This window comes from Ranitomeya imitator, chromosome 1 (genome assembly GCF_032444005.1).
Source record: "Ranitomeya imitator isolate aRanImi1 chromosome 1, aRanImi1.pri, whole genome shotgun sequence".
NCBI lineage: Eukaryota > Metazoa > Chordata > Amphibia > Anura > Dendrobatidae > Ranitomeya > Ranitomeya imitator.
The window spans coordinates 489,379,535-489,397,001 of NC_091282.1; the positions used below are offsets into that span (position 1 = coordinate 489,379,535).

The 17,467-nt window shown below is 43.1% G+C and overlaps 1 protein-coding gene across 1 annotated transcript in view; it reads right to left on the reverse strand.

Moving 5' to 3' along the window:
- Positions 1-3,446: 3,446 nt before the first annotated feature.
- The window catches only part of LOC138674033 (uncharacterized), a 67,434-nt gene continuing 53,413 nt past the window's right edge, over positions 3,447-17,467 (reverse strand). The window contains exon 3 of the mRNA XM_069762017.1: positions 3,447-4,775. Coding sequence (XP_069618118.1) covers positions 3,499-4,775 — 1,277 coding nt within the window. The 3' untranslated portion in view covers positions 3,447-3,498. The remainder of the gene's footprint in view (positions 4,776-17,467) is intronic.

Here is a 17,467-nt window from a genome sequence, read left to right on the forward strand (position 1 = left end):
ATGGCAGCACTACAGCAGGACCTCTTCATGCCCCATAGGGGACAGGAAAAACACTGGAGGTTGCAGGAAGTGGAGGGTATTGAACCTCTTTTGTGTTTCCTGTCCCCCATTAGGGCCGGGAGACATCCTCCAGTACCGCTGTCGTGGAAGGTAACTGGAGAAAGATCCAATTCCCTCTGTCTTTTCCTGGATCTCTGGAGATCCTGGGAGTCTGATTGCATAGGCTGGGGAAATACCAAACCAGATATCAAGGCCTGTACCTCCTCTCTGACAATAGCCCTCATATTAGTCATGAGTGAGGCCTGTTCTTCCCCCACAATTTGACTGGTGCATGTCTCGCAAAGAAATTTCTGCCAGGAGTCCTTAAGCCTTACAGCACAAAATGGGGCACTTTTTATACTTCCCGGACTTCTTATTCTTTTACATCGTGGAGGAAAGCCCCTATAATACATAATAGATGCCTCATGAGCCTATATTCTTACTGAGATACAGAGGGGAAACCCCTAACTGGGGACTTGAATGTGCCTGGCTCTCCACCATCTCAGGTTTAGTGCTGTCCTCCATATTGCTCCTTTTAGCTAGGACAGGATAGTAGCACATTCCCAGATCCTGCTACCCCACATGCCGGTCCAGACCGCATCCTCACCAGATGACCTGCGGCACCTCATCTTTCTCCCAGATCCGCTTGCTACAGGTGCGACCTTACAGAAGCGTCCCCGGGCTCAGGTACATCTGGTGACTCGTCCAGGGTCAAGTGCCCCCAGGGGGAAGCGACCCTATAACCTGGAGCAGCACTGCACTGGTGCTGCTGAGGAACCCTATTAATCAGGTTTCAGCATAGCAGAGCTCTTGCGGTGGGAAGGAAGAGGCCGAGCCCCCCCATCCTCACCCTCTGCATGGGACAGAAAGATCTCTCGTCATTCCTATCCGCAGTGGGACAGGGAAAAAAACAACAAAAAAAACACACACACACACACACACTGAAGGGTAGTAGTGGGAGAATCCTTTTAAACTCTTGTGGTTTCCTGTCCCACTATGGATAAGCAGGATGTCCTCCATGATGCTGTCAGGTGGTGACCTGGAAAAAAAAAAAAGATTAAAAAAACAAAAGATGTCCGGACCCTTAAAAAAGTTAACCAGGCCAATTTGTGCCTTTTTGGCTTTCTTATTTTAAGAATTGCACCATTTATCGGGTTGCTCTCTAAATGATCAGGAGTTCAAGGAAACGTGACTGTCATAACTGTGCCAGGCTTCTAGCAGAGAAAGCTTTGCCTCTGAAACATGGGAGAAGCTCACAAACACTGAAGCGATTCAGATTCAGTGGACCCAGACAGCCTTAGTGCGCCATTGTAACTTACAAGCACTTTTATATAAACTAAATCTACTAAAAAAAAAAAAAATAAAAAAAAATTAAAAATAAATAAATGCTAATTCGTGATGAGCGAGTGTACTCAGGTTTTCGGGTGACCTCTGAGTATTTATGACTGCTCGGAGATTTAGTTTTCATCGCGGCAGCTGAATGATTTACAACTACTAGCCAGGATGAGCATATGTGGGAGTTGCCTGGTTGCTAGGGAATCCCCACATGTAATCAAGCAGGCTAGTAGCTGTAAGGCTATGTGCACACGTAGAAAGATCCTCTGCGGATTTTTCCTGCAGCAGATGTGATTAATCCGCATTGGAAAACCGCTGTGTTTTTTAATGCGGATTTTACCGCGGTTTTACATCTGCAGTTTTCTATTGGAGCAGGTGTAAAACCGCTGTGGATTCCGCACAAAGACTTGACATGCTGCGGAAAATAATCCGTTGCATTTCCACGCGTTTTTTTCCGCATCATGTGCACTGCGGATTTCATTTCCCATAGGTTTACATTGCACTGTAAACTCATGGGAACCTGCTGCGGATCCGCAGCAAAATCCGCATCGTGTGCACATAGCCTAAATCATTCAGCTGCCGCGATGAAAACTAAATGTCCGAGCAGTCAAATACTTGGAGGTCACCTGAGCGTGCGCGGAAAAACCTGAGTGCACTCGCTCATCACTAATTAGCACTTTTTTTTGTGGATTTAGTATACATAAAAGTGCTGTCTAAAGTTTAATTGGGTTAAGGGCTTGTAAATTACAATGGTGCACTCTAAGGCTGGTTGATCCACTGGATCTGAAATCGCTTCAGTGTTTATGAGCTTCTCCCATGTTTCAGAGGCAAAGCTTCCGAGCACACTCACTCATCACTAGTGCTAACATATTTTGATCTGCATATTGTACTGTCAACTGTAGCTTGCATGACTAAAGGTACCTTCACACATAATTTCGTTAACGATATCGTTGCAACATCACGCTTTTTGTGATGTAGCAATGATCCCGCTAACGATCTCGTTATGTGTGACAGCGACCAACGATCAGGCCCCTGCTGGGGAATCGTTGGTCGCTGGGGAATGATCAGGACCTTTTTTTGGTCGCTGATCACCCGCTGTCATGGCTGGATCGGCGTGTGTGATGCCGATCCAGCGATGTGTTGACTTGTAACCAGGGTAAATATCGGGTTACCAAGTGCAGGGCCGCGCTTAGTAAGCCGATATTTACCCTGGTTACCATTGTAAAAGTAAAAAAAAAAAAAAAAAAAACACAGTACATACTCACATTCTGATGTCTGTCACGTCCCCCGGCGTCAGCTTCCCTGCACTGACTGTCAGCACCGGCCGTAAAGCACAGCAGTGACGTCACCGCTCTGCTTTACGGCCGGCGCTTACACAGTGCAGGGAAGCGGACGCCGGGGAACATGACAGACATCGGAATGTGAGTATGTATGGTGTTTTTTACTTTTACAATGGTAACCAGGGTAAATATCGGGTTACTAAGCGCGGCCCTGCACTTAGTAACCCGGGGACTTCAGCATCGTTGAAGACAGTTTCAACGATGCCGAAGTCGTTCCCCTGATCGTTGGTCACTGGAGAGAGCTGTCTGTGTGAGCTCCCCAGCGACCACACAACGACTTACCAACGATCACGGCCAGGTCGTATCGCTGGTCGTGATTGTTGGTAAGTCGTTTAGTGTAACGGTACCTTAAGCTCAATGCATTAACACCGAGCTCAGCGATTGGCAGAAGCAGTGACGTACACTATTGACATCACTGCTGCAGCCAAAACAGCAGGACCAGAAGGAGGGTAAAATACCTACTGAGTTTGTTATTGAAGAGCATATATTAAATTATTTTTTTATCTCATGTAGATTGCAATTGGAATCCATCTGAAAAAAACACTAAACACATACCCATAGATTTAAAGTCACCGACAACTAGATGATGTGCGGATCACAAACTTGTGAAATCTGCTCTGGTAAAAGTAGTCATAACAATTTTATTTTCCATCATAGAAGAAATATTTAAAAAAAAAACAAAAAAAAAAAAAAACTTTGAATACAAAACATTTAGCATAAAATTAGTCCGTATGTAAAACCAAAAACTGGAGAAACTTTGTTTCCCCACATTCTCTTATATCAGCTAGTGCTGTTGGAAAAGTTTTTGAACAACTGCATTGATTTTAGGTACTAAGGATGACTTGTACCTCAAAATTATGTCATCTTTGATCCAGTCTCTCTCTAGAATCGCATGGTTACGTTTTTTCTTACAGTGAAATAGAATAGCATGTTGTCTTGAAACATATGTCATGTCACCATCAGCCTTTAGAACAGTGTGGATTGCAGTGTGAGTGACTTTTCGTGGATTCATGATCATTTTTGGTGATGTGGTGGACAGGTTGTTAATAGGTTCTTTATACACATGTTGAAGAATATCATCTCCAGGGATTTGATTCCATAAACTGAACCCAGATTCTCGCTCTGAGGATAGAAAAATTTGATTGATAAAACGAAAGACACTTGTATATGGATACTGTTTGTGGAGATTCCTCATTAAAGTTGGCCAGTCCCAATATTTTAATGGAATGATAATCTCATCAATGTCGTTGAGGAGAACATATTTACTTTTAAACATATTTCTGTACATGCAGTCATTAACAGATGCAATTTGTCCATAGTAGCCAATTTCACTGTCGAGTCCTTCAACATATTTCCATTTTTTGGAGGTTTTCAGATATTTGTCTATTGGCCAAGGTATTACCTCCAAGACACCTTCTTGAGTGTAATATCTCAAAACCTTGTCCACATTGTCACCACAGCTCGTGTTATAGATGGTGACTCTAGAAGCTCCAAGTATTTTATACATTTCAATAGTCTGGATCACTTGCAAAGCGTTATCATACGTCCCATATATCGCAGAGATACAAACTGTGAAGTTAGCAGAAAATGACCCTATTGGATCTTTTGAGATCTTAAACACTGGAAGTTTGCTTAGGTCTTTTGTGCGGTTTGTATAGACAGACATGTAGGTATAGTTGCATTCTGGTGGGTTTGCACATAGGAGACTGGTGGTCTCAAATGGGAACCCTAAATTGTCCTTAACAGTATCAATTTCTGCCATAACATGTACATAACCAAATTGCTTACAGTAGAACAAACAGAAAAAGTTGTTCACTGTGTGATGGACTATAGCAAGTATTCTTATTAAACTGGATTCTCTGGGATCATAGTATGGAGCGACGATGAAGGTTTTGTTACCCTGTAATGGTATTAGGGGTCCAACAGCAATGTTGGAAACATAGTTTATTTTAGAATCCTTGGGTTGTAGCAGATATGTGAGAAGGATGAAAACGATCACCAATATATTGCATACAATGAACTTCTGTTTTAATGAGCAGGACATCTTTTCATCAACACGAACTGTGAAAAGAATAATAATATTTACAGTTTAAAACAGGTGTAAAACATTGTAATTTTACAGACAAGAGTCAGGCAGTTTTGCAGAATTTCATATAATCAGCTGTCAAAATGAAACAAATTGGAAAAGAAACATTGCTACTGACCATACTTGCCATAGAGCAAGGCTCTGAACTTGCTATGGGGCCCTCAAAGACTGAGAAACTAGTAGGATTGATCCAGTCTTTTCATCTATTGAGAGCTGCAAGAACCATAATAGGAAGCCCAATTTAATATGTACTAGGGGACCAGTGTGAAACTTGTTCTTTTTTTTTTTTTTGAAAAGCAAAAATAAAACTGAAATTATTTTGTACATATTTTCGTTTGTATCTAACATTTTTCTAGCTTTGCACTAACATATAATTGGCTGGAAATATAATCAATATTAGCAATATTCTGATAATGAATGTAGTGAAAATTTTTGGTAAATTGTAAGAAAAAAAAAACAAGGTGGTAATTAGAGAGAAGAGCAAATGGATTTGACGTGAATTGAAGTCATGCTGAATGTCATGAAATTTGCAGGCTCCAACAACACACAGTTAGGTCCATATATATTTGGACAGAGACAATATTTTTCTAATTTTGGTTATAGACATTACCACAATGAATTTTAAACAAAAACAATTCAGATTCAGTTGAAGTTCAGACTTTCAGCTTTCATTTGAGGGTATCCACATTAAAATTGGATGAAGGGTTTAGGAGTTTCAGCTCCTTAACATGTGCCACCCTGTTTTTAAAAGGGACCAAAAGTAATTGGACAGATTCAATAATTGTAAATAAAATGTTCATTTCCAGTACTTGGTTGAAAACCCTTTGTTGGCAATGACTGCCTGAAGTGTTGAACTCATGGACATCACCAGATGCTGTGTTTCCTGCTTTTTTATGCTCTGCCAGGCCTTCACTGCGGTGGTTTTCAGTTGCTGTTTGATGGGGGCCTTTCTGTCTGAAGTTTAGTCTTTAACAAGTGAAATGCATCGTCAATTGGGTTGAGATCAGGTGACTGACTTGGCAATTCAAGAATATTCCACTTCTTTGCTTTAATAAACTCCTGGATTGCTTTGGCTTTATGCTTTGGGTCATTGTCCATCTGTAGTATGAAACGACGACCAATCAGTTTGGCTGCATTTGGCTGGATCTGAGCACACAGTATGGCGGCTCTGAATACCTCAGAATTCATTCGGCTGCTTTTGCCCTGTGTCACATCAACAATAAACATTAGTGACCCAGTGCCACTGGCAGCCATGCATGCCGAAGCCATCACATTGCCTCCGCCATGTTTCACAGATGATGTGGTATGCTTTGGATCATGAGTAGTGTTCAGCATTCCGATACTGCAAGTATCGGATATCGGCCAATATTTGCTGTATCAGAATTTCGATACAGAGTTCCGATATTTTTGTGATATCGGAATTGGCGTGTGTGGTGCGTATGGTTCCAAGGGTCTGGAGGAAAGGAGACTTCATGTAAAAAATAAAAAATAAAAATAAAAAATATGGATATACTCACCCCTCCGAAGGACCCTAGCTGTCACCGCTGACGCTAGCAGCGGTGATAGCCAGGGTTCGCCGGAGGGGTGAATATATCCATATTTTTTATTTTTATTCTTTATTTTTTACATGCTCACCCCTCCGGCGAACCCTGGCTATCACCGCTGCTAGCGTCTGCCTCCGTTCCTAAGAATGCATAAAGTGAAGGACCTTCAATGATGTCACGGTCACATGAGTGGTCAGGTGACCGGTCAATATCCGGTGACCGGTCACCTGACAGCGACGTCATCGAAGGTCCTTCAGTCACTGCATTCTTAGGGACGGAGGCAGACGCTCACAGCGGTGACAGCTAGGGTCCTTCGGAGGGGTGAGTATATCCATATTTTTTATTTTTATTCTTTATTTTTTACATGAATATGGATCCCAGGGCCTGAAGGAGAGTTTCCTCTCCTTCAGACCCTGGGAACCATCCAGGATACCTTCCGATATTAGTGTCCCATTGACTTGCATGGGTATCGATGATATCCGATATTTTTTGGATATCGGCCGATACCATCCGATACTGATACCTTTGAATATCGGAAGGTATCGCTCAACACTAATCATGAGCTGTACTACACCTTTGCCATACTTTTGTCTTTCCACCATTTTGGTAGAGGTTGATCTTGGTTTCATCTGTCCAAAATGTTATTCCAGAACTGTGCTGGCTTTTTTTAGATGTTTTTTTAGCAAAGTCCAGTCTAGCCTTTCTATTCTTGATACTTATGAGTGTCTTGCACCGTGCAGTGAACCCTCTGTATTTACTTTCATGCAGTCTTCTCTTTATGGTAGACTTGGTTGGCTGTTGTGAAGGGGTTTCTCTTCACCATGGAGATTATTCTGCGATCAAACACCACTGTTGTCTTCCGTGGGTGCCCAGGTCTTTTTGCATTGATGAGTTCACCAGTGCTTTCTTTTTTTCTCAGAATGTACCAAACTGTAGATTTTGCTACTCCTAGTATTGTAGCAATTTCTTAGATGGATTTTTTTCTGTTTTTGCAGCTTAAGGATGGCTTGTTTCACCTACATGGAGAGCTCCTTTGACCGCATCTTTACTTCACAGCAAAACCTTCCAAATGCAAGCACCAAACCTCAAATCAACTCCAGGCCTTTTATCTGCTTAATTGAGAATGACATAATGAAGGGATTGCTCTCACCTGTTCATGAAATTGTCTTGGAGTCAATTGTCCAATTACTTTTGGTCCCTTTAAAAACAGGGTGGCACATGTTAAGGAGCTGAAACACCTAAACCCTTCATCCAATTTTAATATGGATACCCTTAAATGAAAGCTTAAAGTCTGAACTTCAACTGCATCTGAATTGCTTAACCCCTTCCCGAACTTTGACGCCACGTAGGCGCCATGAAAGTCGGTGCCAATCCGACCCATGACGCCTATGTGGCGTCATGGAAAGATCACGTCCCTGCAGATCGGGTGAAAGGGTTAACTCCCATTTCACCCGATCTGCAGGGACAGGGGGAGTGGTAGTTTAGCCCAGGGGGGGTGACTTCACCCCCCCCCATGGCTACGATCGCTCTGATTGGCAGTTGAAAGTGAAACTGCCAATCAGAGCGATTTGTAATATTTCACCTATTAAAACTGGTGAAATATTACAATCCAGCCATGGCCGATGATATTGCAGCATCGGCCATGGCTGGAAACACTTATTTGCCCCCACCCCACCACACCGATCGCCCCCCCAAGCCACCGATCTGTCCAGTACACTGCTCCGGCTCCCCTCCATCCTGTGCTCCGCTCCCCCCCGTGCTCTTGTCCGCTCACCCCCGTGCTCCAATCAACCCCCCGTGCTCCAATCACCTCCCCATGCTCCGTTCAACCCCCCCATGCTCCGATCCACCTCCCCCCATGCTCCGATTCCCCCCCCCCCCCCCATCATACTTACCGATCCTGCCGGGGTCCGTCCGTCTTCTCCCTGGGCGCCGCCATCTTCCAAAATGGCGGGCGCATGCGCAGTGCGCCCGCCGAATCTGCCAGTCGGCAGATTCGTTCCAAAGTGCATTTTGATCACTGAGATTTGATCACTGAGATATAATCTCAGTGATCAAAATAAAAATAATAATAAATGACCCCCCCCCCCCCCTTTGTCACCCCCATAGGTAGGGACAATAAAAAAAAGAATTTTTTTTTTTCACTAATGTTTGAATAGGGTTAGGGGTAGGGGTAGGGGTAGGGTTAGGGTTTCAGTATATGCACACGTATTCTGGTCCTCTGCGGATTTTTCCGCTGCGGATTTGATAAATCCGCAGTGCTAAACCGCTGCGGATTTACCGCGTTTTTTCTGCGCATTTCACTGCGGTTTTACAACTGCGATTTTCTATTGGAGCAGTTGTAAAACCGCTGCAGAATCCGCAGAAAAAAGTGACATGCTGCGGAATGTAAACCGCTGCGTTTCCGTGCAGTTTTTCTGCAGCATGTGTACAGCGATTTTTGTTTCCCATAGGTTTACATTGAACTGTAAACTCATGGGAAACTGCTGCGGATCCGCAGCCAAATCCGCACCGTGTGCACATAGCCTAATTCTAAAGGTATGTGCACACGGTACGGATTTGGCTTCGGATCCGCAGCAGTGTTCCATCAGGTTTACAGTACCATGTAAACATATGGAAAACCAAATCCGCTGTGCCCGTGGTGCGGAAAATACCGTGCGGAAACGCTGCGTTGTATTTTCTGCAGCATGTCAATTCTTTGTGCGGATTCCGCAGCGTTTTACACCTGTTCCTCAATAGGAATCCGCAGGTGAAATCCGCACAAAAAACACTGGAAATCCGCGGAAAATCCGCAGGTAAAACGCAGTGCCTTTTACCCGCGGATTTTTCAAAAATGGTGCTGAAAAATCTCACACGAATCCGCAACGTGGGCACATAGCCTTAGGGTTAGGGTTGGAATTAGGGTTGTGGTTAGGGTTGTGATTAGGGTTATGGCTACAGTTGGGATTAGGGTTAGGGGTGTGTTGGGGTTAGGGTTGTGGGGGGGGTTAGTGTTGGAGGTAGAATTGAGGGGTTACCACTGTTTAGGCACATCAGGGTTCTCCAAACGCAACATGGCGCCACCATTGATTCCAGCCAATCTTGTATTCAAAAAGTCAAATGGTGCTCCCTCAATTCCGAGCCCCGACGTGTGCCCAAACAGTGGTTTACCCCCAGATATGGGGTACCAGCATACTCAGGACAAACTGCGCAACAATTACTGGGATCCAATTTCTGCTGTTACCCTTGTTAAAATAAAAAAAAATGCTTGCTAAAACATCATTTTTGAGGAAAGTAAAGTGATTTTTTATTTCATGGCTCTGCATTATAAACTTCTGTGAAGCACTTGGGGGTTCAAAGTGCTCACCACACATCTAGATTACTTCCGTTGGGGGTCTAGTTTCCAAAAGGGGGTCACTTGTGGGGGGTTTCTACTGCTAAGCCACATCAGGGGCTCTGCAAACGCAACGTGACGCCCACAGAGCATTCAATCAAAGTCTGCATTTCAAAACGTCACTACTTCACTTCCGAGCCCCGGCATGTGCCCAAACAGTGGTTTACCCCCACATATGGGTATCAGCATACTCAGGAGAAACTGGACAACAACTTTTGGGGTCAAATTTCTCCTGTAACCCTTGGGAAAATAAAAAATTGCATGCTAAAAGATCATTTGAGAAAAAATTTTTTTTTTTTTTCATGGCTCTGCATTATAAACTTCTGTGAAGCACTTGGGGGTTCAAAGTCCTCACCACACATCTAGATTAGTTCCGTTGGGGGTCTAATTTCCAAAATGGGGTCATTTGTGGGGGATCTCCAATGTTTAGGCACACAGGGGCTCTCCAAACGTGACATGGTGTCCGCTAATGATTGGAGCTAATTTTCCATTTAAAAAGCCAAATGGCGTGCCTTCCCTTCCAAGCCCTGCCGTGCGCCCAAACAGTGGTTTACTCCCACATATGGGGTATCAGCGTACTCAGGACAAACTGGACAACAACATTTGGGGTCCAATTTCTCCTATTACCCTTGGCAAAATAGGAAATTCCAGGCTAAAAAATCATTTTTGAGGAAAGAAATTATTTTTTATTTTCATGGCTCTGCGTTATAAACTTCTGTGAAGCACCTGGGGGTTTATAGTGCTCAATATGCATCTAGATAAGTTCCTTGAGGGGTCTAGTTTCCAAAATGGGGTCACTTGTGGGGGAGCGCCAAAGCTTAGGCACACAGGTGCTCTCCAAACGCGACATGTTGTCTGCTAACGATGGAGATAATTTTTCATTCAAAAAGTCAAATGGCGCTCCTTCCCTTCCGAGCTTTACCATGTGCCCAAACAGTGGTTTACCCCCACATGTGAGGTATTGGTGTACTCAGGAGAAATTGCCCAACAAATTTTAGGATCCATTTTATCCTGTTGCCCATGTGAAAATGAAAAAATTGGGGCTAAAAGAATTTTTTTGTGAAAAAAAAGTACTTTTTCATTTTTACGGATCAATTTGTGAAGCACCTGGGGGTTCAAAGTGCTCACTATGCATCTAGATAAGTTCCTTGGGGCATCTAGTTTCCAAAATGGGGTCACTTGTGGGGGAGCTCCATTTTTTAGGCACGCGGGGGCTCTCCAAACATGACATGGTGTCCGCTAAAGAGTGGAGCCAATTTTTCATTCAAAAAGTCAAATGGCGCTCCTTCCCTTCCAAGCCCTGCCGTGCGCCCAAACAGTGGTTTACCCCCACATATCAGGTATCAGCGTACTCAGGACAAATTGGACAACAACTTTCGTGGTTCAGTTTCTCCTTTTACCATTGGGAAAATGAAAAAATTGTTGCTAAAATATAATTTTTGTGACTAAAGTTAAATGTTCATTTTTTCTTTCCATGTTGCTTCTGCTGCTGTGAAGTACCTGAAGGGTTAATAAACTTCTTGATTGTGGTTTTGAGTACCTTGAGGGGTGCATTTTTTAGAATGGTGTCAGTTTTGGGTATTTTCAGCCATATAGACCCCTCAAACTGACTTCAAATGTGAGGTGGTCCCTAAAAAAAATGGTTTTGTAAATTTTGTTGTAAAAATGAGAAATCGCTGGTCAAATTTTAACCCTTATAACTTCCTAGCAAAAAAAAATTTTGTTTCCAAAATTGTGCTGATGTAAAGTATACATGTGGGAAATGTTATTTATTAACTATTTTGTGTCACATAACTCTCTGGTTTAACAGAATAAAAATTCAAAATGTGAAAATTGCGAAATTTTCAAAATTTTCGCCAAATTTCCATTTTTATCACAAATAAACGCAGAATTTATTGACCTAAATTTACCACTAACATGAAGCCCAATATGTCACGAAAAAAAAATCTCAGAACCGCTAGGATCCGTTGAAGCGTTCCTGAGTTACCTCATAAAGGGACACTGGTCAGAATTGCAAAAAACGGCAAGGTCTGTAAGGTCAAAATAGGCTGGGTCATGAAGGGGTTAAAATTCTGTGGTAATGTTTAACACCAAAATTAGAAAAATGTTGTCTGTCCAATTATATATATGGACCTAACTGATATAGAATATAGAACACACTTTACAAATTGTGAAGATTGCTTCAGACACAGAAGGAAGGTTCAAAGGACCTCAGAAGCAACCTCACTGGTCCTGGCCTCCTCATAATGCCTTGTAGTTGGTGATTATTGTGATCATCATCTTTATTTATATAGCGCCAACATATTCCGCAGCGCTTTACAGTTTAACAGTTTCAAAACACAACAGTCATAAGTAACAACGTATACAATAATTAAAGCAAAATAAGACAACCCTGCTCGTGAGAGCTTACAATCTACAATAGTTATCCAATGACTTGGTAAAATGCAGCCAATCTAGAGGGACTATAACAGCCTGTACATGGGCTGAAATAAGGAATACAGCAGCCATTGTTAAGGAGATTTAGGATAGTGATAAGAGGAGGTCAGAGCTCAAAGATCAGCAATAGGGATAAGGCGAGAACACACTAAAACTTATGATCATGTGCACACACACTCACATGAGGGGGGGGGGAGGGGGGGAGGGTCATCAAGGAGGGAAATAACTACCAAAGAGAGAAGCCACACCTGTACCCAAACTGTCCATATACAGACTAGAAAAGGCTCTAGCCGCATATCTTAATACACTTCCTTGTATCCAACAAAAGGTAGGATTAAAGCATGCAGGGAGACACTAGCTGAGGAGCTGGAACTCCAAACACCAATCTATATGGATGTATGGCCAGCAAGTGAGGCAAGTCAAAGGCAACTATAAATTCAGTCCCAAAATGTGATAGGACAAAGCCAAAAGAGAAAAATAGAGAATACCCTGAAAGAAGCCAACCAAGAAAGGAAAACCAAGATAAAAGGGAAACCAACAGCATTTGGACAAAAACAAATAAAGACTAAGTTAGCAGAGATGGAAACAGATGACAGCATAAGGTCACCGCATGAAATTCTGAAAATGAGCCATGACAACAACACTGAATAAATAGTCCAGACTTTAATGTGCTGTGCATCTGCAGCACAGAAAAAGGAGTGCAGTAGTATGCAAATAATAGATTCAAGTTTGTACTTGGAGGTGTCAGCATCAGCAATAGATCTAATGTATTTTATCAGTGATTGTGTAGCTAAGATCTGTCCTGCTGCATTTGAATTGCAATTACTTATTTTAATGCACTAGAATGCAGCAGCAAACACTTTTTTGTAAAAAAAACAAACAAAAAAAACACTGAAATAAAAATAATCTTTATTTTTTATATGGCGCTAACATATTCCGCAGCGCTTTACAGTTTGCACACATTTTCGCTGTCCCAGACAGGGCTCACAATCTAAATTCCCTATCAGTATGTCTTTGGAATGTGGGAGGAAACCGGAGTACGCAAACACCCACCCTAGGGCACAGTCAAATGGCTTTATAGAGTGGGCCAAGAATTTAATGCAGTGCACAGACTGGCCGTGGTTCACCTGACCCTAGAATGACAACTTCATGCATTTCTATGCAGCAGTCATGCTTGTGTGAGCCGCCGGCCAATCAGTGCATTGTATTCCAATCTCAGTCTGATTTATACAGTCTTACTGAACCCTTAAATCAGAGATGCTGTTAAAGCTTGCTTGTTACCATGGCCATATTTGACATTCATGCTGCCCTATGGACATTAAGTGGTCATGCCCCTTACTAATAAGTCTGACCTAGTATGATCACAAGACATATTAAAGGCAGATCTGCTTTGTAACCCACCTGAAAAAGTGCTAAACCAAAAAGAACGAAGATATGCACTGCAGTTTTAAAGATAAGTAGTTGTTCATATGTTCAGTATTTTGAGCTTCTTTTAAATCACTTCTGGGTTTTAAAAAATGCCAAGTGGTTAAAAGCAGTAAATAACTGTTCATGTACTCTGTGCATTTAAGTGCAGCTTCCCGCCTGCACATTTTCCTTCTATGTCCACACATCTCTGGCTATATGAAGCCAAAGCCTTCAGTGAAAGAAAATGGGCTGGGGAAAAGGAAGAGGAAGAGGAAGAGCTGTGCCACTATGGCTGTCCCCTGTGTACCCTGCATCCACCACATTAACCCAGTGTGCTGTGATGGACACGCAACGTCACTGGCCATGCATCTTTTGTGAGGTGGACCTTTCTACTCACAGATTGCCTCAGTGCATGGACGATGCGCTCTTTTACATGCTGCTGGAGGGCTGGGATGGCTTTTCTCACAAAGAAGTGTCGACTGGGAAGGTCATAGCGTGGTACTGCGTAGGCAGTCAGGGCTTTGAAAGCTTCGCTTTCAACCAACCGGTAGGGCATCATCTCTAACAAGATTAGTCTAGCAATGTGGGTGTTCAAACCCTGTCTACGTGGATGAGAGGAGTACATCCTTTTCCTAAGGAGAGTCTCTTGTAGGGTGAGCTGGACTGGAGAGCTGCATATGATGGAACTAGCGGGGGTGGTGGTGGACATGACAGAGGGTTGGTGATGGTATTCTACATAGAGAGTTTCCTACCAAGAACCTAGTGATTCCCCGACTGCTTTGGCCTTGCGATGATACCCCCACATTTGCTGCAGGTGGTGTCGTAAACAGTGGGCTTTCAGTGAGGTAAGGAATGTAGCATTGCTGACTTAGCTTCATTGTGAGCGGGTGCAACAACTTTACAGGACGTTTGGCAGTTAGTCCAGGCTTGCAAGTGCATGGTGGTTAAATGTCTACGCATGCAACTTGTATTTAAATTTTTGACATTCTGACCTCTGCTAAAGGTCCTTGAGCATTTCTTACAGATCACTTTGCCAGACTTCACTCTTCCTACTATCGAATACCTTTTCAGGCATTGCACACTGAGCTACTTTAACCGGATGGCCACACTGTCTTACAACTGTTTTTGGTCAGATACGGGCCTGCCAGATGAAAGCTGTTGATGCCTGCTGCGGCTCCTCCTCCTCCACTTCAGAGCTACTGCCAGCGGCACCCTGTTCCCCCAATGGCTACCAATCGGGGTCAACAACTGGGTCATCTATCACCTCTTCTTCTATGTCCTGTGCACCTTCCTCTGTGTCACCGTGTAAGCCGGTGCTATAGCGTTCGGGACAGGGCACCGTAGTCTCATCAGGGTCAGATTCTGGCTCAGTACACTGCGAGGGCAATGTTGTGATCTGAGTCAATGGAACAGAATAATCTAGCTGTGGCTGTGCATCTGTGCACTCCATGTCCGATTCATCTTGTAATGGGCATGGCCTGTTAACAATTTCCCTTTCTAACCCAGGCACGGTATGTGTAAAGAGCTCCATGGAGTAACCCGTTGTGTCGCCTGATGCATCCTTCTCTGTTCTGGGTGAAGGACACAAGGAAGCGACTTGTTCCTGACCAGGAGCATCCACTGACGACGCGCTGCTTTTAAAATTTTACACTTTCCGAAGAGGAGGCGAAAGAGCTAGAGGCAGAGTCAGCAAGGAAAGCTAAAACTTGTTCCTGCTGCTCCGGCTTTAATAGCGGTTTTCATACTTCCAGAAAAGGGAGCGTTCGAGGCCTTGTGTAGCCAGACGATGACGCTGGCTCAACAACTCTAGACTTACGTGCTATATTGCTTTTCCCACCACCACTACCATCATTACCAGCTGGCAATGACCACCCACGGCCACGACCTATTCCACTAGACTTCCTCATTCTTGGAAAAATGTAACCAAACTAAAACATTACATGGTACTGTAAAACCAGTTAGAAGGTGTACGTAAACTTGTTGTGAATTTAAATCTCCCTTTATATGTGTGTGAGACTGCTGGGAAAATCAGGCCCACTGTATTACACTACACAGTTTGAGTGGCAGAAAGTGGTTGGCAGATATATCAAAAAATACAAGGGCTGTAGTAGAATTTCAATCTCCCTACAATGATCAAAGGACAAGTATGGCAGCAATAAAAAGAACTGCTGCACACAAGTGTGGACAAAGAAACAGGAGAACTGGGCAGAAAAGAAGGAGCAACAGGATTTTTGCTTTGAAAAAAGCAGTTGGTTTGCACAGCGGCATACAAACAGCAATGCAGCCATCAGGGAGCCTTATAAGCTACAGAGCTGATGCACAGAAATCTAGCCTCCAATGTCCCTGCAAAGAAAAAGTGGTGTTGGACAGTGGAAATCGCTACAGCACAAGCTGCTTGGGGGTAAATCTTCCCTTCTGAACAATATCCGTGCTTCTGGCGAAGCTACAGCAACCTCTCCCTATGCTCAGATCGGCAGAAGTAAGATCGCGGTCGGTGTGCACACCCCTTTATAGCCCCTGTGACGTTGCAGAAAGCAAGCAAATCATTGTAATGCCCTTCTCTAAGATGGTGGGGACTGAGACCTATGTCATCACGCTGCCCACACTCTGCGTCCACCTTCATTGGCTGAGAAATGGCGCTGAACGAGTCATATGAAATGCGACTTTGGCGCAAAGATCGCGTACCACATGGCCGATCCCACACTGGGATCAGGTCAGGCTTCATGAAACCTGACTTTGCCGAAAGTCGGCGACTTATGAAATTGGCCGATACGTTTCGCTCAAACCTAATCATGAGCAACTGTACTACTTTTTTAAATTAGTGTTATTTTTTTGTTTTTAAAGTGGGGAATAACTGTCTTTATACAAAAAAGAAAAAAAAATGTCCCCAAAAGCCAGACATAGAAGGAACTATCTACCTTACTTAATTTTTCTTCTTCAAATCCATTTACTTTAGTCAAATTTAACTTCTGTATGTCACATCAATACCGTGGCCTGTTGCATGAACTGCATTTTCAGATGTGTACCTGCTACCCAATTAACAATTGTGTCATATTTGTGGAATTTTGTTGATTTTTTTTTTTTTTTTATCAAAAAGATTGTTGACATTAACATATTCCAATATGACATGCCCTAACATGTTGATCCAGAGGAAGGCAAAAAAAAACCCATGTAGCAAATAGTAAGCTCCACATTGGAGAAAAAAAAAATTCCTTCCCGACTCCACATACGACAATCAGACTAGTTCCCTGGATCAACGCCCTAGCAAGGAATCTAGTGTATATACCCTGTAACATTATACTTTTCAAGAAAGGTATCCAATCCCCTATTAAATTTAAGTAATGAATCACTCATTACAACATCATACAGCAGAGAGTTCCATAGTCTCACTGCTCTTACAGTAAATAACCCGCATCTGTTATGCTTAAACCTTCTTTCCTCCTGACGTAGAGGATGCCCCCTTGTCCCGGTCTTAAGTCTATAATTAGAAAGATAATCAGAAAGGTCTTTGTACTGTCCCCTCATATTTATACATTAAAATAACACCCCTTAGCCTTCGTTTTTCCAAACTAAATAGCCCCAAGTGTAATAACCTATCTTGGTATTGCAGACCCCCCAGTCCTCTAATAACCTTGGTCGCTCATCTCTGCACCCGCTCCAGTTCAGCTATGTCTTTCTTATACACCGGAGACCAGAACTGTGCACAGTATAAGTGTGGTCGAACTAGTGACTTGTAAAATTATGTTCTCCTCATGTGCATCTATGCCTCATTATTTTATTTGCCTTTGTAGCAGCTGCCTGACACTGGCCACTGAATATGAGTTTGTCATCCACCCATACTCCCAGGTCTTTCATTGACGGTTTTGCCCAGAGTTTTAGAATTAAGCACATAATTATACATCTTATT